This window comes from Talpa occidentalis, unplaced genomic scaffold, assembly GCF_014898055.3.
Source record: "Talpa occidentalis isolate TD23 unplaced genomic scaffold, MPIMG_talOcc4v2.1 talOcc4.17, whole genome shotgun sequence".
Classification (NCBI taxonomy): Eukaryota; Metazoa; Chordata; class Mammalia; order Eulipotyphla; family Talpidae; genus Talpa; species Talpa occidentalis.
Window position 1 is genome coordinate 11,526,537 of NW_023601754.1, and position 22,598 is coordinate 11,549,134.

The 22,598-nt window shown below is 54.5% G+C and overlaps 2 protein-coding genes across 2 annotated transcripts in view; one reads left to right on the forward strand and one right to left on the reverse strand.

Annotated features, from left to right (window-relative positions):
* The window catches only part of COG4 (component of oligomeric golgi complex 4), a 26,626-nt gene extending 23,287 nt beyond the window's left edge, over positions 1-3,339 (forward strand). The window contains exons 17-19 of the mRNA XM_037516114.2: positions 26-127; positions 344-472; positions 934-3,339. Coding sequence (XP_037372011.1) covers positions 26-127; positions 344-472; positions 934-1,068 — 366 coding nt within the window. The 3' untranslated portion in view covers positions 1,069-3,339. The remainder of the gene's footprint in view (positions 1-25; positions 128-343; positions 473-933) is intronic.
* Positions 1,684-21,930, reverse strand: FCSK (fucose kinase). Its single transcript, XM_037516113.2, has 24 exons — positions 21,784-21,930; positions 17,171-17,281; positions 16,367-16,518; positions 15,563-15,613; positions 12,310-12,435; positions 11,914-11,986; positions 11,420-11,517; positions 10,956-11,036; positions 10,275-10,394; positions 9,945-10,116; positions 9,429-9,541; positions 8,688-8,789; positions 8,400-8,570; positions 7,375-7,439; positions 6,672-7,042; positions 5,781-5,985; positions 5,467-5,633; positions 5,151-5,372; positions 4,678-4,821; positions 4,400-4,519; positions 3,465-3,652; positions 3,286-3,385; positions 2,648-2,871; positions 1,684-2,500 (listed from the first exon to the last, which is right to left on the reverse strand). The coding sequence occupies exons 1-24, from the start codon at positions 21,842-21,844 to the stop codon at positions 2,414-2,416; spliced, it is 3,324 nt and encodes a 1,107-aa protein (XP_037372010.1). The 5' UTR covers positions 21,845-21,930; the 3' UTR covers positions 1,684-2,413.
* Positions 21,931-22,598: the final 668 nt, after the last annotated feature.

Consider the following 22,598-nt stretch of genomic DNA (forward strand, 5'->3'; position numbering starts at 1 on the left):
GCTGATGTCTGGCCTCTGTGTGCAGGCTGGCCTGTCCCCAGTCATCTACGACAGCCTGACCGGCCTCATGACCAGCCTTGTTGCAGTCGAGTTGGAAAAAGTGGTGTTGAAATCCACCTTCAACCGGGTAAGGTCAAGGGAGCACAGGTCTGAGGGAGACAAATCCTGCACCCCAGGCCCTGCCTGTGTGGGCCCAGTCCTGCCCTGGCTTCTGAGGCTGTGAAGCCTACTGAAGTACACGTGAGGCCCAGTTGGCCTTGCAGCCCAGCACTGAGGGGAAGTGGGGCTGTTTCTGCTTGGCCAAAGGCTAGGCATTGAACTCCGGGCTTGTTTTGCCATGCAGCTGGGCGGTCTGCAGTTTGACAAGGAGCTGAGGTCACTTATTGCCTACCTTACTACGGTTACCACCTGGACCATCCGAGACAAGTTTGCCCGGCTCTCCCAGATGGCCACAATCCTTAATCTGGAGCGGGTACGTGGGGTTCCCTGGCAAAATTTGGATTCCTTCACTCCCTCAAAATCATGTTTCCAGGGCCTCCTGGTGGCCTGGTGGCTTAAGGGGTAAGTGTCAGCGCTATCACCACTACAGCCTGAGTTCAATCCCAGGTCAGGGAGCTAACCCACATATGGTGCAGCAGACCTCTCCTGTCTCACCCACTGCTCCCCTTATCAGTGTTTCAGCAGTTCTGTTCTGCTCCCCATCCTGTCTCTGGTGAATCCTCTTACCCCCTGCACCTCTGGCCTACACCCCAGATCTTCTATGCAAAAAAAGAAAAAAGAAAAGAAAAAAGTCATGTTTCCACCAAGAGCTCAGCGCAGCCCTGCATGGTACCCTCTCCTTCCTGGGCACCCCTCTCTGCCTCTGGTAGAGCCCCAGGCTTTCTCTCAGGAGAGTCCTCTCCTTGATGACTTGTCTGTGTTCTTCCCCCACAGGTGACTGAAATCCTAGACTACTGGGGTGCCAACTCTGGCCCATTGACATGGCGCCTCACCCCTGCTGAAGTACGCCAGGTGCTGGCTTTGCGCATGGACTTCCGCAGCGAGGACATCAAGAGGCTGCGCCTGTAGCTGCCACCATCCTCTCACACTTTGGGGCCCCTCACGTGGCCTCAGCAGAGAAACTGAGCAAGGCTGACTGGTATTGGAGAGCTCAGACAGCCCAGACTGCTCCACTGCTGGACTCACTCTACTCTCTGCCCTCAGACCTAGCTAGATTGTGCTTTGGGGGCATCTTTGCCTCAGCCAGCATGCCCCTGGGCTCTTGATCAGGTGGAAAGTTAAGGCAGGCCCTGTGTGGGTGTCATTCTCGTGCTTGGACACTGCAGCAAACAGGCAGCTCCCTGCCAGCCTAGAAGAACAGGTGCATCTGGGAACTAGGGAGTTAAGTTTAACTCCAAAGAGAGGATGTAGTATTTGTCATCCCCCTAAATAAAGACACTCCTTAGAGACAAGCCAGCATGACATACCCAGGGAAGGCTGGGTGCTCCAGGGCTAGACAGGGACCAGTTGCACCAAAATGTGACGGCAGAAGCCACAGCCTGAGCCGTCTCCCACACCAGGGAGGCACAGGCTACCGCCCACATGAGAGTCAGTACCTCATCCAGTCCTGCACCCTCACCCCTCTTCTTGGACCCTCAGCACCAGAAGCTGGCTCATCCCAGAGGCAGTTTCCTACAATGCCAGGGTAAATGGGAAGTGCTCTTGGCAAAAACAAAAAAAGAGCTTTATATACAGACAAACTTAAAGAGCAGAGTGGTTTATTCAAAGAAGGCTATAGTCCTGAGAAGCCACTGTCCTCAGGTACTGGGTCACTGGGCACAGTTTGTCGTGTTGCTGGTTAAGACCGGGGTTGGCAGCAAGCTGCTGCAGGACCTTACTGGCTCACTGCCTCCGACGTGGATATGAACCCCGCCCCCCATGCTGCTCCTCTCCCCCAAGTCAGCCTGGGAGGGAGTGTAGAGCATGAAGTCTCCACACTGACCTCAAAGGAAGGCCATAGGAAATGCCTCGGGACTCTTCAGGGTCAGCCTTACGAAGGGACCCCTGCCATCTGCTAAAGCTGGTTGGCACTCCTTTCATCCAGGGCCTCATGGAGTGTAAGAGGCCAAGGAGCAAGCTGGGCCATGGGCTGCATGGGACACAGCCTGAGACTTCCTGTGTCCAGATGAAGCAGAGGCCAAGCCTAGACCACTGTCAACCAGGAGGTCATGCTTCTATTTCCAAGCACTGTCTCTGTGTCGCCGAGCTCCAGAAAGCTCTGGGCCCAAACTCAGGTCATCTTCCTTGGGGAGCATATTCACAGAAGTGGGCAGGGAGTAGGAGGCTGAAAGTTCCCACGGGGAAAAGAAAAGGTGCAAGTGTCACTCTGGGTTTTCTCCTCTTGCAGCAAAGAGACATGCCTCTTAAAGGGGCATCAGGTTGAGGTCTCACTCCCCAGCAGCTGCAGGCTCAGTCCCTGAGTGTCCACTTCCACCAGATGGATGCTGTAGTTCCCAAGGCCCTAGGACCGAAGGACAGAAGGTATGGAGAGGGGACCCTGGGCTGCAGGGCCAGGGGATTTGCAGCTAGAGCCCCTGGTCAGCTGTGGGCCACAGTGAAGGCTCCTGCCTCCCCACACCTACTACCAGACCCCATCACTTTCAGGTACCTGAGTCTTGGCCAGCACAGCCTGCAGAGCCTCCTTTTGCCGTGGCTCCTTGGTCAACAGATAGAGAAAGCCCCCGCCGCCTGCCCCTGCCAGGCTCTGGCCGTGCACATGAGGGGCCAGGGCATCCATGATACGCCGCACAGCCAAGGGCTCAGAGCCTGGGGCCATGAGTTTCTTCTGTTCCCAGTACAAGGTCAGGCACTGGCCCAGCAGAGGTAGGTTTCCTGGGGTAAGCAAAGAGGGAAGGGGTGTCCCTGAGCCAGGATATTCACTCGCTGCCCACTTACAGGCTGACATAGTGCCAGGGGCACAACTTGAGTCATGTAAACCTGGGTGTGATGCTGGCTGGAAAGCGGGTGGTAGTGCCCACCTCATGGGGTTGTTTGAGGTTGTATACTGATGTACATAGCATAGCTGGCACAGTTCCCAGCTCTGTTCAATAAAGTGTGGCCACAGCTCTGACTCCCCAATGCCTAGCTATGTGGCCAAGGCTCCTCTCCCATCTGCTTCCTGTAGGTCAGGCAAGAGGATGCATGTGTTGTCCTGAGAGATGGCTCCCACCTGAGTGGGACACCCTGGGGAGGACAGACACTAGGCTTCACTCAGGTGCCCTGACCTCTATGGGACAAGCACCTCACCTTGGCGAAAGGCCTCAGCACATTCATCTGTGTGCCGCACCAGGCTGTGGGCATTCTGCACAACAGCAGGCAGTCGGGCATACCAGTTCCTCAGCACATCCTGCAAGAGGGGTGCAATGAGGAGATGGGTCCAGCTGAGCCATCTACCTTCCTTCCTGCCCCTCCTGGGCAGGGCCCACCTGCAGCAGATTCCGTGCCAGGCGGGTCTTGCCAGTGTACACCAGGAGCAGGTGGTCATTGAGCGTCTGGAGGAAGCCCTCAGGCACAGCGATGTCTTCTACCTCCACCTTCAGTGGCAGCTGAGCCCGGGAGTGCCCCACCTTGATGCCAGGCCTCAGGCCACCCACTTGATCCTGCCAGCCACCTCCTGCAAACCCACAGCCCTGTTACTGTTGGAGCCTATACAGCCCAACCTCTCTCCCAGCCCAGACTCAGTACTCCAAAGACAGTTGTCAAGACACTCAAAAGGAGAGAAGTTCCCCTTGTCTGCCCCCTTTACTAATGACTACCTATCATGGGATGTGACTCCATACTCAAAGGAAGGTGCAGGCTACGGGGTGGCCAGGAAGATGCCATAGTCAGGCACTTGCCTTCCCAGAGTCTTGCTGCAGACGAGGCCTGGCATCCCAAAGTGGGCAGGGCACCCTGGGATCTGGGGCCAAACATCAGGCTGCCCATATGCCTGGGATCCTGGAGAGGACAGCTCCAACAGTGTCATAGTCACATGTGCTGGGCCCTCACTGCCCCCGCATGCGGCCGTGAGGGTGGGGTGAACAAATGACCAAGGAAAGGGCCAGGTGGCCAGAAGGGCCAAGGTCCCCTGCTCCTGTCCCCTTCTCCAAACTAGCTCTGCCCCGCCCAACCCTGAGGGACACCCTGGGTGGGGGTCAGTCCTGAGGAACAGCACCTGGTTAACTAGGTAGCTCACACAAAAGAAGGGGGCAGCACTTAGTAGTTGCTTCCTAAACATCAGCTCCTTTGAAACAGAAACATGTCAAGCCAAAACCCATGGGAGGGAGGAGTAGAGTGACAAGGATTCTGTAAGCATTTGGAGGAGCAGCACGGGAGCCCCTTGAGTAAGTGCCCTCCCTCCCACTCCAGGGCAGTCCCCTACCTGTGGTGAGCACCTGCTCCAGGTGCAGCACAGCATGGATCAGGGCCTCCGTGCCCACTACCCGGCCCGCAGCCCGCTGCAGGGCTGCCAGGGCAGCTCCTGCCAGGATGCTGCTGGTGCCTGCAGGGTGTGGAAGAGGGCACCAGGGCATGAAACAGCTCTGCCAGATTCAGTCCTGCCCCACCCACTCCTTGTGTCAGAGCCCCAGGGAGGAGATCCGAAGTGACTAGAGGGTCGGGATGGAGCTGGTGGGCAGCAAGGGGACAGGACCAACTCACCGAGGCCAGAGCCATGGGGCAGCTCAGACCAGGTGTGCAGCTCGAAGCCACCCCTGAAGGTGCGCATCAGCTGCTCACTCAGGGAGAGCTTGGAGTCGACACTCACGATCCCCGCGCAGATGAAGGCTGCCTTCAGCAGGGCCCCTGCAGAGGGACCACAAGGAATTTGGTCTCCAAGAGCTGAAGCAGACACCCCTCCACCCCCGACCTCCACTTTTGCCCAGCCCAGTGTTGGACTCATTTGGTGGACAAAAGTCCAGCAGCCATGCAGGCCCCATCCCCAAGCCATTCCTGGGCCCTCAACACAGGAAAATGGCTGTCTCTACCTCCTACACCCCAAGCAGGGTGACTTTAGGGCTCTTCCACCAGACTGGTCCTCAGGCCAGCCCCGGTGGTCTGCAGGGCCTCCAGGGTTCAGCCCCACCCCCAGCTGGCTATGTATGCCATCTCCCCACAGATGTCAACACCCTGACCTGGAGCATGGGGCTGACAGTAATCCCGCAGGTCATCCAGGCTCCGGCACGTGATTTTCAAGGCCATCTTGTCCTGCCCAGGTCCCACCGCCAGCCACAGCTCGGGTTCTGGTATGCGGCGCGCCCTAGCTCCGATGGGTCTGCGGCCATCCACCTGCACGGCCAGGCCCAACACTGCCCCACCAAGCTCATAGGCCAGGGGTGGTGTGTCGCTCCAGCCCCCTGCAACAGTTAGACGGAATCAAGCTGGTCACAGGGCTGCCAGCCAGGTCTAGAGTGGCTACCCTTCCCCTCCCACCCCTCACAAGGGACTCACCAGAGAAGTCCACACGGGCTGGGCACTCAGCCACCACCCACTGCCCCAGTGCTGGCAGCTCTACAGGCTCCGTGGAGACAAAGCACTGGGCTGACATCACAGCTTGACGGATCAGGATCTGCACAGCCCCCTCGTAGTGGCGGGCAGCTCGAACCAGCAAAGCTGGCCTGACAGGAGGAGAGTGACAATGGTAGCATGGAGCCCCAAAGTAGGGGTAGATGGCCTAGGTTTGAGAACCTGACTGCCTGGGTGACCCGAGGGCACCCCGCCTCTCCCTGGGCCTCTCCGGGCTTCTGACTTCCAGTAGCACCCACCTGCTCAGCCACTTGTCTCTCTCCCGTGCCAGCGCCTTCACGCCAGCCGCCAGGTCCCCAAACTCCAGGTAGGAGAAGGGCTGTAGCCACCCAGGGTTGGCAGCCGGCCCGCTCCGTAAGCCTCCACGGCCCTCTGCCATGCAGCCCAGTACATCTGCCACACAGGCCAGTGCCCGAGCTGCCACATCAGGGTTTTCAGCTGCAACTGAGGCCCAAGTGTCAGGTGGGTGGGGAGCGGGCCCCACCCTCAACCACCTTTGTCCCCAGAGACTGTCCCCAAACACTCCAGATCCCTCATATCTCTTTTCTTTCACCCAGTATGTATCCCTGCCTATGAATGCACGCCCACTCTCCCCAGCAAAGTTCTCCCCCTGCCAGCCCAACAGAGGTGCACTTCATCACCCCATCAGGACACCCAGAGTGGTCAAATCAGGCTCAGGAGTCAGACCACTTGAGTTCAAGTTCCAGTCCCACCATCAAAGCCACACCATCAGGGGTGTGGCTTACATGGGGGTCATTTCCCACAGTCACGGGCACTGTTAATAGGGTGCTGCCTATGAGGTGAAGATTGAGCCCCCATCCACTCTCCCAGGCCCTCAGGCAGAGCCGCCACATCCCTCTGGGCTCTGCTGGAGCTCTCCACCCACATCCTGGCCCCCACTTCAGAAAATGTGGGTTTTTCTGATGCTCATAGGACACAAAGGTTCAGCCCCAGACCTCAGCCTTGCCCCTGACAGGATGAAACTTCCCAGAAACCTGAAAGTAAACTGCTCTCTCTCTCCCCTGCTTCACAGTCTCGCGGCTCCTAGTATGCTCAGGTTGATGAAGTGGGAGGCAGAGGACACAGTGGCACTGGGTCTGGCAGCCTAGACCCCGGCCCAGCACACTCACCCTGGTCCAGCGTGGCCAGCAGGGGCCCAGGATAGCCCTCTCGGACAGCGGCCCTGATCAGTGGGCGCAGGCTGAGGTCCTGCCGGGTCTCCAGCACTTGCTGAGCCTTATGCAGGGCCTGACGAAAGAAGAGGTCCTGGCGGGAGGCCAGGGTGGCAGCCCGGTCCAGGAAGGGCTGTAGCTGCTCCCAAGACAGTCGCCAGGAGGCTCGCCAGGCCCGCAGGGCCTCACCCCGATCCTCCTGGGGGTCCAGCATCCACAGCATGTCCCGGGGCCCAAGGGCCCTCAAGGGGTGAAGCACGGGAAAGAGGCGGGCATTGAGAAGGCAGCACTCTGCGGGAGGCGTGTCTGGGTCCCACAGGTCCCAGTCTCTGATGTGGGGAGAAGGCACATGAGGGAGGGAAACATGCCCAGTCACCACATCTGGCTGCTTGTCAACTGGCTAATAAAGGGGGACCGGGACAAACTCCTCTGGGGACAGTACGAGCAGGCAATTCAGGGAGGGAGGTCCCACTTTGTTTCCCTGCCCACTATGGAGGTGCTGGGGAGGGTCAGTCGGGCTCCCCAAAACTACCCCAGGTCCTGGGGTCTGGAGGTGGCAGGGCAGGTATTGCTCTGGGGCAGAGGCAGAATGAATCTAGAAGTGGCCACACAGACCCAGTTGTCTAGGCCCACAGACGCCCATCAGGGCCATCAGCCTTACCGAATGCCTGTCTTCTGGAAAAATTCACTCCAGGACATGTTGAGATAAGTGCCTTTTCCCTGTCTCTAGGGGAAAAGGAGAAGCATTCAGGGCTGGAGGGGGGATCGGAAGGGGGACACTAAGCCAGAGGGCCAGGACGTGCACGAGAGAAAATAGGGCACATACTCGAGCACGTTCTGAGACACTCTGTCAAGGCCTGGAGTCTTCAAAGCCCCTTTCCAGGTGCCTAGAACTTGGGGCAGAATCATGTTTTAGTCCCGATTCAGCATAACTGGCTCTACAGCCCAAGGCAGGTCACCTCCCTCTCTGAACCTCAGTCACTGGCCTGTGAAATGAGGATGAAAATCCCCACCCAGGGCCTCCCCGGTGGCGCAGCAGTTGAGCGCTGGGTTGCGAAACTGCCAGCAGCTTCTGCAGCGCCAGTTCGATCCCCAGCTGCTCCCTGGCTGCTCCCGGCCACCGGAGGAGGGTCCCGCATGGCGCGCAGACCTCTCCTGCCGCCCGCTGCTCCCCTCAGCAGTGTACTTCGGTCCTTCTGCCTGCTCTGCTCCCCGCTCTGGCTCTGGTGAATTCTCTCACCCTCCCGCGCTTCTGACTGTACCCAGTGCTTGTATAAATAAATAAAAATAAATCTTTAAAAAAAAAAAAAAAAAGAAAATCCCCACCCAGTTACGTCTCAGCACTATCCCCACTATGGCTTGAGTTTGATCCCTGGCCAGAGAGCTACCCATATGGCGCAGCAGACCTCTCCTGTCTCGCCCGCTGCTCCCCTCAGCAGTGCTTTCGGTCCATCTCTCTGTTCTGCTCTCCACTCTGTTGCTGGTGAATCCTCTCACCCTCCCGCACCTCTGGCCTGCACCCCAGCTCTTCTACACAAAATTAAAAAAAGAAAGAAAGAAAGAAAATCCCCACCCAGCGGGCTTCACAGCAGATGAAAGGGAGGTAAGGGCCTCATAGCCTATCCTTCAAGGGAGGTGGGCTGGGAGCCCTGAAGATAGGTGTGAGGGAGATAGGAGGGCACCTACTTCCCAGCTATCCAGACGGCCAACGAGGGTAAAGACACAGCTGAGGGTGTCATGCAACCGCACATGGTGTCCCTGAAGGATGAGGTCCTGCAGCTCCAAGCCACGCAGCACCTCGGACTGGGCCTTGTCTAGGCCGCTCACCAGGCAGCCAGCACCGATGTGAATGGGGCCCTGGTGGTGGAGAGGGCAGCCATCCTGAGTGGGCAGCAGAGGCCCAGGCATCCCACAACACTCTCAGGTCTTCCCCTACAGCCCCTGCCCTCCCTGTGCCCAGGCCTTGGGCCTCACCCTCAGGTGGCAGTGCTGCAGGACGCTCCCAGGACCCAGGTGGACAGGACCCTCCAGCAGACAGCTGACCACAGAGCTCCCAGCCCCCAAGAGCTGCAGCCTCTGTGAAGCCAGAGAGAGAAAGCGTTTTGAGGGTCAAGGCCAGGGGCTTCCCCTATCTTCCAGCACAGCCAAGGCCCCAACTAGCATTCCTGCCACTCCCTCCCAGATCCCGATCTGCACCCATCCTGGCCCCAGCCTCAGGCCAACTCCATGCTGCTTGTTCATGCTGCTCCCCTGGGGCACGCACTCCCTGCATTCTCCTCCAGAACAAATCTCAACGCAATAGTGGCGCTCCCACCAGAGGACAGCTCCCCCCAGAAATCCTTTCCTACCTGACCAGCCCCTCCCTTCCTTCACCCTGATGGTCACCTCTGAATTCTATCTGCCTCCTTCCTCCACACCATGGCACCAAGCCACGCCCATCATCTCAAATGTGCCCATCTCCCCAGCGGACCCCAAAGGGTGGGGGGAGTCTTCTCTAGCTTCTCATTCAGGCAGACCTGGATGTAGAAGCTTGATGTGACCACTATTAGCTCTGTGACCTTAGGCAAGTTACTCGACCTCTCTGGGCTTCCAGGGAGCATGTGTGTGAGAGAGATAACCCCGACACTCACTAGGAATCTGTCCCAAGTATGGCCAGTTCCTTCCCTTCTCTAGTTCCCTCATTCCACCTGTCCTCAGGCACCCGGCAGGTCTTACCTCCACCTGAGAGTGCACCACCTGGGCCTTGGGAGCCCCTGGGAATGTAAGGTTGCGTAGAAACTCACTAGCCGAGTTGGTCATGTAGCTGTAGCTGCCACCGGGGACATATGCTGAAAGATACAAGTATTGACTTCCAACTTCGTGCCTGCTGCCACTCAGACACCAGGTACAATCACCTGTCAGCAGACGAGTGTCCTCAGCAGGTCCTGGGAGGACAGGCATGGTAAAGAGCTCACTGTGCCAAAAGAGAAGCTGAGATCCAGAGAGACTCAGGAACCTGCCTAAAGCCACACAGCTAGAAAGTGAAAAGGCAGGAACAGGTGGCCAGATGGATACAAAGGAAGACGGGACGAGAGATACCTTAGTGCTGGGGGCCCTGGATTGGGAGAGGGTGATAGACTAGTCCTGCACTAGGCTGATTGTTCAGGAGTCCTGTTCCAGGCTCACCCTGGGGGTCCTCATCTCATGTTCTCCCCAACCCAGAGAGCAGGAGAGCCCAGAGGTAGTACCCACCCATGGTGAGGGGCTGATCACGAAGCTCCCTCCACAGCTCAGCCCGGGCTCTCTGCAGATACCCCTCCATGTCCGCATCCCTTTGCTCCATCTCAGGGGGCCTCCCCACCAGGAAGTCCTGCCTGCTCACATTCCGAGCCATGCAGAGCAGGATGTCGAAAAACAGAGATACCTGGCAGGGGTAGAAAGCACAGCTACTTGGGGATTCCTAGGCAGAAATGGGGCATTCCCATCCATCTCCAGAGATGCTGACCCAGAGAAAGAAAGAGATTGGCCTGAGGTCACACAGCCCAGGTCAGCCTCCCCCATTAATCCCCCAGGCCCAGTCACCTGGACAGGTCGGGCTCCGGAATCCAAGCCCATGTAAGTGCAGGCATCCAGGGGTGGGCTCACGTGGGTGGCCAGGAGGTGCTCAGCTGTCTCCACAGAGAAAAAAGCAACCCCAGAGACCTGGAGGGGGCCACACAAGGGTCAGGTGGGGAGCCAGTCTTGAATATGAGTTGGGGAAGGGACATGTAAGTGAGTCCAACAAGGGCCAGCTGCCATGCCAGGCAGGGTCCTTCATTTTTCTGGCCACTCCAGCACCAGACCTGGGGCAGCTGCCAGCAAAAGGAGCCCCTCAGCAGACACCTTCTGGGCCTCCTCTCAAACCCAGTTCTCCATCTTTCCCATGGTGTAGTTTCAGACTCTTGCCTGCCATATCAAATCGTGTCCTTCATTCTAGAAGGATCCCCAGTGTCAGGTTCCAAACTGAACTCCCAAACTCAGTCCAGTTCTGGCCTTTCTATTTCGGGATGAGACACTGAACTCCAAGACTTTCTCAGATTCTAGCTACACCTGTTTCCCTGAATGCCAGTTCCAGATCTTCCTCAGATTCCACCAGATTCTGGTGCTAGTCTGTCCTAGAATCTTCTAGAAGGAACAGGTCTCTGCCCCTGAGTGGGAAGGCAAGCCCTCCCTCCCACCCCAGTAGGCTCCCAAAACCCCCCAATCTGGGACTGGCAGCCATACCAGTGGCACCTGCCCATCAGGCTGCATGCACCGTTGTATCTCTGCTTCAGTGCCCTGGTAGTAAATGTCCAAAACGAAGCCCTGTGGGGGAGCAGAAAACAGGGTCAGGGAAGGGAGCACGAAGACCAGGAAGGAGGACGGGGCAGGGTGCTCTCCCACTGGCTGACAGGGAGTAGCGTCCAGCACAAGAGTCCCACCCCTTGCCAGCAGAGGGCAGACGTTGCATGTCTTCACAGCCCACGCACAGAGCCTGGCACAGAGGCAGGTTGCATTCATGTTTGACAAAAGACCAAATGAACACAAGAGCTGTTGCCGCAGGGGAAACTCCTCAGATCCAGACCATGCCAGGAAATTCAGAGCAGGGGAAACTCCTCAGATCCAGACCATGCCAGGAAATTCAGGGTAAGAGGCCACCCAGAGCACCAGGACTAGGAGCCAACCCAACCCAGCCCCAGGGGCACTACCTGGGAGTCAGTGAGATAGACACCATGGTTCCGGGCATAGGCTGTGCTCCCTGGAAGGGCAATCACTCTGGCTCCCCGGAAGCCATCCCAGCTGATTCCTGTGGGTGGGGCAGTTAGTTCCTTTCCCTGGGGCCCCAACCTGGCCAGGAGGAGGCAAGAGGTCAGGCAGGGCTGGGCATCCAGACACTTCTAGAAGGTCCTGGGAGGTTTCCAAAGCTAAAGGGACATTCCCTTGGGAGAATTACTCCCCTTCCAAAGTTCTTCCACAGAGCCTTGAAGGACAGAAAGCAGGCACAGGCCTGGGTCTCCCCATTCTGTAGATAGGCAGACTGAGGGCCAGCAGGGGACACCCTGCCTCTGGGTCTGGGCTTCATTCTCCATACTCTACAGCTTCTCTTCTGAATGGGGCAGCATGCGAGGCCCAGAGACGAGGTGGGCAAGCAAAGGGAGTGACTGTCTCTGGGTGTGACTAGGAAAGGCGGTCTCAGTCTCACCTGGGTTTGGAGGGACAGACAGCAGCATGTCGGTGCTACAGACCCACACACCTGGTGGGGAGCCTGGGCCCAGCTGCAGGGGAGAGAGAATGCAGCTGCTGGCCCAGGCTTTCCTCTGCTGCCACGCAGCCCTGTCTTGGCCTGTTTCATGTGCTCCAGCAGCCGTCTTGTTTCAGCAGACTCCCCAGACCCAGGCCCCCACGCCAACCCTCTCCACCACATCCTGGGGCCACACCTCCCCCAAGACCAACTTCTTAAAGCTCTAACTATCTCTAGGTACCCTTCAAGTCATTAATCCGGTGTCTCCGCCTAGGCCAGCACAGACTAGAGCAGGTGGTCTGTGGGAAAGCTGTTGTTCTTGCTGGCACAAGGCCCTAAAGCTGCTGCCCACCTTACCCGATGGCTCATGATGTCCAGCAAGCAGTCCAGGTTACAGACCACAGCCTCCACTGGGGCCTGGGGGTTCTCCACAGGGAGGCAGGCAAAGGCCCGGCCACAGTCATCGAAGGGGAAGTCTCGGCCCTAGGGCAGGAGGGGAGGCAGTGGAAGGAGCTCTTGAGGTAGGGAGCCTGGGGACACCCCATCTGCTGTGCAAGGGCAGAAGGCCATCAGGAGAGAGGTTGTTTAAAAAATATTTTCTCGGGCCTCCCTGGTGGCACAAGGGGTTAACTCTCAGGACTGTGAAGTCATCACCAGCTGCTGCAGCATAAGTTCAATCCCCAGCCAGGGAGGTGGCCCACATGGCACAGCAGACCTCCCCTGTTTTGCCTCGCTGCTCCCCTCAGCAGTGTATTTCAATAGATCCGCCTGTTTTGCTCCCCACTCTTTCAGGTGGGTCCTCTCACCTCCCACATCTCTGGCCTACATCCCAATTCTTGTATGCATAAATAAATAAATCTTCAAAAAAATCAGAAGATATGGATATGCAAAAGAAAAATAACCCCTCAAGCATACTAATCTTTGCCTTCATTTTGAGGTATATCCTTTCAGACTTTTATTTATAAATCCTTTCCAAAAAAAAATTTTTTACAGGGCCTCCCTGGTGGCGCAGCGGTTGAGCGCGGGGTTGCCAAGCTGCCCGCAGCCTTGCAGCGCCGGTTCGATCCCCGGCTGCTCCTCTGCCACCGGAGGAGGGTCCCACATGGCGCGCAGACCTCTCCTGCCGCCCGCTGCTCCCCTCAGCAGTGTACTTCGGTCGTTCTGCCTGCTCTGCTCCCCGCTCTGGCTCTGGTGGATTCTCTCACCCTCCCGCGCTTCTGACTGTACCCAGTGCTTGTATAAATAAATAAATAAATCTTTAAAAAAAAAAAAAATTTTTTTACAAAAAACAAAATGTTGAGGGCCTCCCCTGGTGGCGCAGCAGTTGAGCGCTGGGTTGCAAAGCTGCCCACATCCTCTGCAGCGCCATTTGATCCCTGGCCACCGGCGAGGGTCCCACCAAAAAAAAAAAAAAAAAAAAAAAAGTTGAAAAGGTGGAGACAACAGATTTCACACATGAGTGTAAGTAAAAGTGGGAGCTAAGTCTGGGAACAAGATCAGTGTCAACACCCTAGCTGAGATTATACTACAGTTTTACAAAATACAACCACTGAGGGACTCTTGGTAAAGTTTACAAAGGCTTCTCTCTATATTATTTGTGAACACCCTCATTGCCTATGGTCTACAATTATCTTTTTTTTAAAAATTCTTTTTTTTTGGGCCTCCCCGGTGGCACAGCAGTTGAGCGCTGGGTTGCGAAGCTGCCCGCGGCCTCTGCATCGCTGGTTCGATCCCCAGCAACTCCCAGGCCACCGGAGGAGGGTCCCACATGGCGCGCAGACCTCTCCTGCCGCCCGCTGCTCCCCTCAGCAGTGTACTTCGGTCCTTCTGCCTGCTCTGCTCCCCGCTCTGGCTCTGGTGAATTCTCTCACCCTCCCATGCTTCTGACTGTACCCAGTGCTTGTATAACCAACCAACCAAACAAACAAACAAATAAATAAATAAATAAAGCATGCCTCTATTTAAAATAAATAAATAAATAAATAAATAAATAAATAAATAAATAAATAAAATTTTAAAAAAATAAAAATTCATTTTTATTTATGCATGCAAGAACTGGGGCGTAGGCCACTGATGTGGGGGATGAGAAGATTCACCAGAGTGGAACAGGCAGATCTACTGAGATATATGCTGAGGGGCGCAGAGGGCAAGACAGGAGAGGTCTGCTGCGCCATATGGGTTAGTTCCCTGGCTGAGGATTGAACTCATGCCTCAGTAGCTGGTGATAGTTTGATAGTGCTGAAACTTTAACCCCTGCACCATCAGGGAGACCCCTAAAATTATCTTGATCAAAATTCCAATTAAAAAACTGAGGTCAGGGCCTCCCCGGTGGCACAGCCGTTTGAGCACTGGGTTGCGAGGCTGCCTGCAGCCTCTGCAGCACCCGTTTGATCCCCGGCCCCCGGGTGGGGGTCCCACATGGCGTGCAGACCTCTCCTGCTGCCCGCTGCTCGCCTCAGCAGTGTACTTTGTCAGTCTGCCTGTTCTGCTCTCCGCTCTGGCTCTGGTGAATTCTCTCACCCTCCCACACCTCTGTCTGTACCCAGTGCTTGTATAAATAAATAGATCTTTAAAAAAAAATAATAAAAATAAAAAATAAATTAAAAACTGAGGTCATTCGATACAATTGTATGTCTGGCTTTGTTCACTAAACAATACAAATACAATCAATGGCTGTTCAAGTCAGGCAGGCAGTTTTAAGAACCCATAGGGATCATCTCAGCACATCTGCCCCAAGTGAGAACTGTTGCATCCTCATTTTACAGATGAGGAAACGGAGGCCTAGAAAGGGTCCAATGACTTGCCCAAGGCCACTCTCCAGGTCGATGCAGAGTTAGATGAGCTTTTTTTTTTTTAAGATTTATTTATTTATTTATACAGGCACTGGGTACAGTCAGAAGCGCGGGAGGGTGAGAGAATTCACCAGAGCCAGAGCGGGGAGCAGAGCAGGCAGAAGGACCAAAGTACACTGCTGAGGGGAGCAGCGGGCGGCAGGAGAGGTCTGCACGCCATGCGGGACCCTCCTCCGGTGGCAGGGGAGCAGCCGGGGATCGAACCGGTGCCGCGGAGGCTTCGGGCAGCTTTGCAACCCAGTGCTCAACCGCTGCGCCACCGGGGAGGCCCTAGATGAACTTTTGAATCATTGTCTAATATTCCACCAGGAGGATATGCTGTGTATATTTAGCCAGTTCTCCATTTTTGGACATTTGGCTCAGTACACTGCTGAGGGGAGCAGCGGGCGGCAGGAGAGGTCTGCATGCCATGCGGGACCCTCCTCCGGTGGCAGGGGAGCAGCCGGGGATCGAACCGGTGCCGCGGAGGCTTCGGGCAGCTTTGCAACCCAGTGCTCAACCGCTGCGCCACCGGGGAGGCCCTAGATGAGCTTTTGAATCATTGTCTAATATTCCACCAGGAGGATATGCTGTGTATATTTAGCCAGTTCTCCATTTTTGGACATTTGGCTCAATTCCCATTTGACTGTTACGTATTTGCACAATGAACACCTTGCACATACACAAAGGCAGGAGACCCCTGATGTCTGCTCCCACCCGAGGATCGATGGTTCCAGCCTTCTATATGACACATGCTCCACATTCCACATTCTACTTACCATGTGCAGGATGAGAATCCAGGCCGAATGCAGGACATCAGATGTGACCACCTGTCAAGAGTAGGAGACCCTGTTAACAGAGACCTGGGCAGATGGCACCCAAGGAGCTACCTTCCTGTCCCTGGGGTAAGGAGGGTGCCCGACACAAATCCACTCAGGTAACCAAAGAGAAAGACGTAAAGTCAAAACCAATGGCTATAGGCAGGCAGGAGTCAGCCCTGGCCTTTCTTCCATAACAGAGCCCAGCGGCCCTTCACCTGAGCCTCCCTGCTAGCCTCTGGTTTTAGGGGAGGATGTAGGCAAGAATATGGAGTTGACTGGCTCCCTTGGTAAGTCATCTCCATGGCAGCCACACTGTGGTCCTTCTCTGCCAGTGCCACCTCCATCATCAGAGAGCTTCCATGCTTGTGAACACCCTCACTGCCTACTCAGGCATAGGTCTGTTGGAGACACCGACTCTCATGCCCTGCCCCAAGTCACATCTCAGCTCCAACAAACAGTTGCCGCATGGGAGAAAGAGTAAGGGTAGCAAGATCTTGGCATTTTTCAAGAGAAGCCAGAAAGCCTAATTCTGAAATACTGACTCCAACTTTCCAAAACTGCTACAAAGGCTGGTCCTGCCTTCTGCCCTCATTGGATGAGTCTGCACAATCTACAGATATAGAAACTGAGGCCAAGTGATGTACTGGTCAAGGCAGTGGAACCAGAAGAGCTGGGGGTCTTGACTGACACTGCCGTTATAATCCTGGCCCTGACAGGATGAGGATATGCGCCCGCCGAGGGTGGCCCTTCCCAAGCACTCACTGTGAAGCCTGCCCGTGCACTCAGGTGTTCTGCAGCTACCAGCAGGGCATTGAGAGTGGCTCCTCCGCTGCCCACACGTGTCTCAGGGTCCTCCACGGCCAGCAGCACTGTCCCGGCAGGGATCTGCTCCCGCTTCTGCCTCAATTCCAGCTCTATGGTCAGAACACAGGCTGGGACCTGTCTCCCTGCTTCCCCACCCTGGTCCAAAGCACCTGGAGCAAACCTACTGTCAATATTTTATCTTCTTTTTTTTTTTTTAATGATTTTTTTTTAAAGACCTATTTATTTATGCATACAAGAACTGGGGTACAGGCCAGAGGTGTGGGAGGTAAGGGGATTCACCAGAGACAGTGTAGGGAACAGAACAAGCAGACAGACCAAAGTACACTGCTGAAGGGTGCAGCAGGCAAGACAGGAGAGGTCTGCTGCGCCATGTGGGTCAGCTCCTTGGCCAGGGATCAAATTCGCACTGCAGAGGCTGCAAACAGCTTCACAGCACTGCGCTCAACCCCTTGTGCCACCAGAGAGGCCCAATATTTTATCTTCTTTGACTGAGCAGTTTCTCAAGTAGGAACTCAGAAGATCTTCACCCAACCTTATGAGGTAAGTACAGTTACTACCATTTTACAGATGAGAAAACTGAGTCTCAGAGAAGTCACATGATGTGGCTGAGGTCACATGACTAGGATGTGGCAGAAACTGGATTTGAGCCCAGGTGACCTTGGCCCCTAGGGCTATGTGGGGTAGCAAGGGAGAAGGTGGGGTTCCTATGTCATGGGCAGAGAGGAAGGGAACAGCACCTACCTCTCTGGAAGACCTGGACGCAGTCCTTGTACTGGCATGTTAGGATGATAACTGTCCATTGAACCCCTTTTGGCTGCTCCATTCTGCCCAAAGCTGAGGGGCTTCCTGAGGCTGAGATGTGTGTATGTAAGAACCTTTTTAAAATATTATCATACCTTAAAAGTGCTTCTGGTTGGTGTTCTGTGAATTTTAACACATGTATGAATTCTTGGCCCCATCACTACCTGCATCCAAAACGACTCCCTGATATAATTCCTTACGGTTCCCCCCTCCTCTGTCCCTCACTCCTGAAAAGCACTGATTGGTTTCCACAGTGAGAGCTGGGGTGTAAGTTTCTGAGCTGCCTCCTCTCCCTCCCCAATAGTACCTCCCAGATGCATCCAAGTTGGCTGCATCCTTCAGCATTGCATGGTGCTCCACCCACCCACTGGAGGACATTTATGCTGTTTCCAGGTTTTGGCAACTGTGCATAGAACTGCTATAAATATTTGTGTGCAGGTTTGGTGTGAACATGAAACTTCATTTCTCCAGGTGGATACCCAGGGGTGGGATGGTTGGGTCTTGTGATAAGCGCATCTTTGACTTTCTCCATCTGGGCCATGTGATTTCCTCAGGAGGGGAAGTAAAAAGCATAGGGTGGGGCGAACAAAAGGTCCCACCTTAAAGCAAGAGGCTGCCCATACCTCATCATCTAGCTACTGGCAGTAAGCTGGGGCGAGGGAGAGAGGGAGGTTGGTTCCAACCTCCCAGGCTCCTGAGGCTGAGGGTAAGTCCATGGAGAATGAGGCAGCTGTGGGAGGGCCCTACCAGCCTATTCAAGGGGATCTGGGCAGGGCTCCAACAGCACCCACTACAGGGACATCGGAGAGGATCTCTCCCAGAGACTGCAACCCCACCTGTCAGCCATCTTCTTCCAGGACACCCTGAGCAAGTGAGAGGGAGGGGAGGCCAAACCTATGGTGTCACCCCCTCCTGTTCTCTCCAACACAGCTCTCCTACCAGATGGAAAACAGATCTGACCTGAGTCCCTGGCCTAACCAAGACCAACTACAAACGAGTCCCCAGGAGTTCCCCGACATCTGCCTCTGTCCCAACAGCAGCTCCCCTCCCCTACTTCTTTCTAATACCCAAAGTTATGCATGGGGAGGCATGGTAGAAGTCAGCTGCATGCTGTTTTATTTATTTTTTTTTAAAGGTATTCAGTTTTTTTTTTTTTTTAAGATTTATTCATTTGCTTATTTATTTATTTATTTATTTATACAAGCACTGGGTACAGTCAGCAGCGTGGGAGGGTGAGAGAATTCACCAGAGCCAGAGCGGGGAGCAGAGCAGGCAGAAGGACCGAAGTACACTGCTGAGGGGAGCAGCGGGCGGCAGGAGAGGTCTGCGCGTCATGCGGGACCCTCCTCTGGTGGCCGGGGAGCAGCCAGGGATCGAACCGGAGCTGCAGAGGCTGCGGGCAGCTTCACAACCCAGCGCTCAACCGCTGCGCCACCAGGGAGGCCCAGCTGCATGCTGTTTTAGAGGTGTATGTCCAGCAGGTAGCACACTCCCTAGCCAGAGCAGGAAATCTGAACCTCAGCAAGAGTTCCTTCTTATGCCAGATTCTGCTGCCACCAAGCCCATGGTTAAAACTGACAGACAGCTCCACTTAGCAATGCTCACACTCCCATGAGGCTTCCAGGAAAAGCTCCACCGCTAACAGAAATTGCTCTATTCCCTGCTCAGTCCAGGAGGGAAATCCAGAGGGGAAATTTGAGCTAGCAATTTTGGTCAGGCACCTGAGGGCAAAGGCATTCTCCAGGCTGCCCAGATAACCTTCTCAGGAAAGGGGGTGGCGAAGGATTCCTGGCTGGCCACAAACTCATTGTGTGATCTGCACCACTCTACACTCTCTTAAGCCCCGTGCAGCAGGGAGTGTAACTGACAGATGTCCCCAGCTTGTTCACATGGAGGTCAAACGTCCAGCCCACTGCTCCCAACCAATGAGTCAGCGCAACAGGGACAAGAAGAGAGGCCATTCCTGCAATAGGAGAATGCTCTGAAAAGGCAGCCTTGGCTCCAGGTTTCCCCAGAGACCTGACAGAAACAGTCTAAGAAGTGCACTGCAGGCACCTGTGCAGTGCACCCCAGCAAGTGGGGGAGTGAGCAGTTCCTGAACCCTGCTAGAAGACTGGAGGCCGTCCTCCTTCACACTTGCTCTTCCAAAGGACTCTACACAGCCCCCAGGACTTCTTCCTGGGTGTTCAAAATTTTATTGTCTCTAAGTAAACTCTACTTTTTGCTTCTGCTAAAAAATAAAAGTGCACTGCAGCTTGAGACCCTGCCTACCCATCCTTCCTTACTTCCACCCAGTGTTCCTTAACAGGGAGCAGACCTGGAGGGCAAACTGACACCCCTGCCTCCTTCAGCTCTCTCTTTATCTCTCCCAATAAATGTCTTGTAAATATAATCCCATCACAGTATCTGCTTCTCCAAGGATCTGAACCAACATGGGGAGTATAATATCATTCCCCTCTTGACACCTTCAAGGGAAAAATCATTGTGAGAACATCCTAGTTAATGTTTGTGAAGTACTATTTCTTTTTTTTTTAAATAATTTTTTAAAGATTTATTTATTTATGCATACAAGAACTGGGGTGTAGGCCAGAGGTACGGGGGGTAAGAGAATTTACCAGAGACAGAGCGGGGAACAGAACAGGCAAATGTATTGAAATACACTGCTGAGGGGAGCAGTGGGGGAAATAGGAGAGGTCTGCTGCACCATGTAGGTAGCTCCTTGGCCAGCCAGGGACTGAATCAAATTCATGCTGTAGTGACTAGAAGTAGCTTGATAGCTCTGTTTTACCCCTGCGCCACCAGGGAGGCCTGGAAGTACTATTTCTATCTTGAAAGAAAAAGACACAGAGAGATGAAGTAACTTGCCCAAGGTCACCCAGCTGTCAAGTGGCAGAGTCAAATTTAACCCCAGACACTTTTCCAGAGTCCATTCTCTATACCACTACACTGAACCTACTTTGCAGGATTGGAGAGAGAAAAAAAGGAGTAAACATGTAAAGTGCTCAGTATATATTAGCTATTATAATTCTTAAAAGCCTGAACATATACAAATGACAACAAAATGAGGATGTTAGTGATCACAAGACCTGAGCTCACCCACTTTAGTCCATAGTTAAGACACTATGATTTTTCATCCTTTCCATACCCTTGTAGGGTAAGTGTTATTATCTCCACTTTACAGAGACTAGCAGATCTGCAACCATGCCAGGAAGCCAGTCTGGTCTCCCTGATTCTTTTTTTTTTTTTTAAAGATTTATTTATTTTCATACAAGAACTGGGGTACAGGCCAGAGTGTGGGAGGGTGAGAAGATTTACCAGAGACAGAGCGGGCAACAGAACAGGAAGACGGACGAAATACACTGCTGAGGGGAGCAGCGGGTGAGACAGGAGAGGTCTGCTGTGCCATGTGGGATTTTCGCCCGCCAGGATTGAACCCGCACTGCAGAGGCTGCAGACAATTTCACAGTGCGGTGCTCATCCGCCTGTGCCACCAGTGGTCTCCCTGATTCTTATTCAAGTGATGATGAAAATGAGGTTTGGTCCCAGGCAAAGGTGCTAAAAGGGACCAAGGAAGAAATACCCCAAGTAGAGTTCAACATCTAGGAGATCTGAGCCCAGTCTTGATCTCAGCATAGTGGCTGGGAGAATTGGGCATGGCCAGAGGGAAATGGGCAGCCCTGCCTGGATGTACCCTACTAGAGACTAGAACAGAACAGTCAGGACTGCAGCCACTGCAGCATGAGTTTGATCCCTGGCCAGGGAGGTGACCCACATGGCGCAGCAAACGTCTTCTGTCTTGCGCGCTGCTCCCCTCAGCAGTGTACTTCAGTAGATCTGCCTGTTTTGCTCCCCACTCTGTCTATGGTGAATCCAGAGACCTCTGGATTCAGGCACCTCTGGCCCATACCCCAGCTCTTATATGTGTAAATAAATGAATCCTTAAAAAAAAAGTTGGGGGGGGCGGGGGGGTCCTGTAGCAGATGGGAGTATAGACTGTTCTATCTTCTGGGTCAAAGATACCTCTGCAGAAAAAATCAGGGAAAGCTTGGGGGAAATCAAGCAAGGCTGAGGAGCAGGCCTTGCCAGATCAGTCCAAGGTATTTTGAGAAGACAAAGGTGGAATGATAGTGGTAGTTAACACTTGGGAAGTGCTTTTTTCAGGCACCAAGCCAAAGGCCTTGCAGGATCAGCTCATATGACTCACTCCACAGCCCTATGAGTTGGATCTTATCACACCCATACTGCAGGTAAGGAAACAGTAACTTAAAGAGGTGAAATAGCCTGACCAAAGTCATACACAGATAGTACAGACAGGCCAGGTGTGTCCCACTCCAAAGTTCATGTTCTTAACCACTCTGCAGAAGTCCTCATCTCTGCCATACTCGACATTTGTTTAGAAATCTTAGAAAAGAATACATATTTCCAGTGGCACTTCATCTACTGAGGCCAAGTAAAAACACTCCTAATGTCCTCAGTCATATCCTGCCCAAGGCGGAAGAGGACAGGTGCCCGGCGTCCTCCCAGTGCCCGGCGTCCCCAGGTCCCCGCAGCACCTGCCAGGTCCCAGAGCTCGGGATGCGAGACCCGGCACAGCTCCCGGAGACCCTTCCCCATCGGGAACCAGGCGAGAGGCCTGGCCCCCTTCTTCCAGTCTCCGAGGGTGGGCGGGAAAGATTAGCTGCGGAACCAGGTGTGCGTTGCGGGGACTCGCGCGCACCCACGTACCTGCCTCCGCCCGGCGCCGGTCGCAGCGGGCTCTTTAACCAGGTAGCGCGTGCCCTCGCAGTGCACCCTGGGAAATGTAGTTTTACCCCTGCGCCCGCCTCAGAGGCGTCCCCTCAAAAGAGTGGGTCCGGGCTATAACCCCTTCAAGCGGATGTGCACAGAACGGCGCTTTTCTAAGGAGGAAGGAACCTTTAGATTACCAAGGGAGGTGACGCGCGAAGGCGGCTCCGCTGGAGAAACTACAGCTGCTACTCGAACTACAACTCCCAGAATTAACACGTCTTAAAGACGCCGGCTTGTTTTCTAGGACTGGGGGTTCCAGGTCTTGGGTTATGTGTGTGGGGGGGTTTGTTTGTTTTTAACCCCCTGACCCGGGGTTGTGGTTGCTGCTGTTCTCGGAGAAAATACATCCATACGAAGGAAGGGGGAAATTACAAATATTTTCCGAACTTAAGTGGCTACCTTGGGTTTAGCATTTGGCAGTGCTTCCCGCTGGTTTCATCACGTGGGTCCTTCTGAAAGAAACTTTCCTGTTCTGCTTTGGGAGAAGGATCTGCAGAGCCTTAGGGAAAGTTGTGAATGGAAGCACTGTTTATAATACCGGAAAACTGGAAATATATTGTGTCTCTACGGTACTGGAAAA

Bases quoted from the DNA above. Each gene is read 5' to 3' on its own strand.
- FCSK (XM_037516113.2), bottom strand. From the start codon at position 21,844: ATGGGGAAGGGTCTCCGGGAGCTGTGCCGGGTCTCGCATCCCGAGCTC. The intron at 11,037-11,419 runs GTAGTGCCCCTG...GCTCCCCCACAG, and splicing joins TCTATCTCACTGACTCCCAG to GGCTTCGTTTTGGACATTTA. The intron at 8,790-9,428 runs GTAAGACCTGCC...CTGGCTTCACAG, and splicing joins TGGTGCACTCTCAGGTGGAG to AGGCTGCAGCTCTTGGGGGC.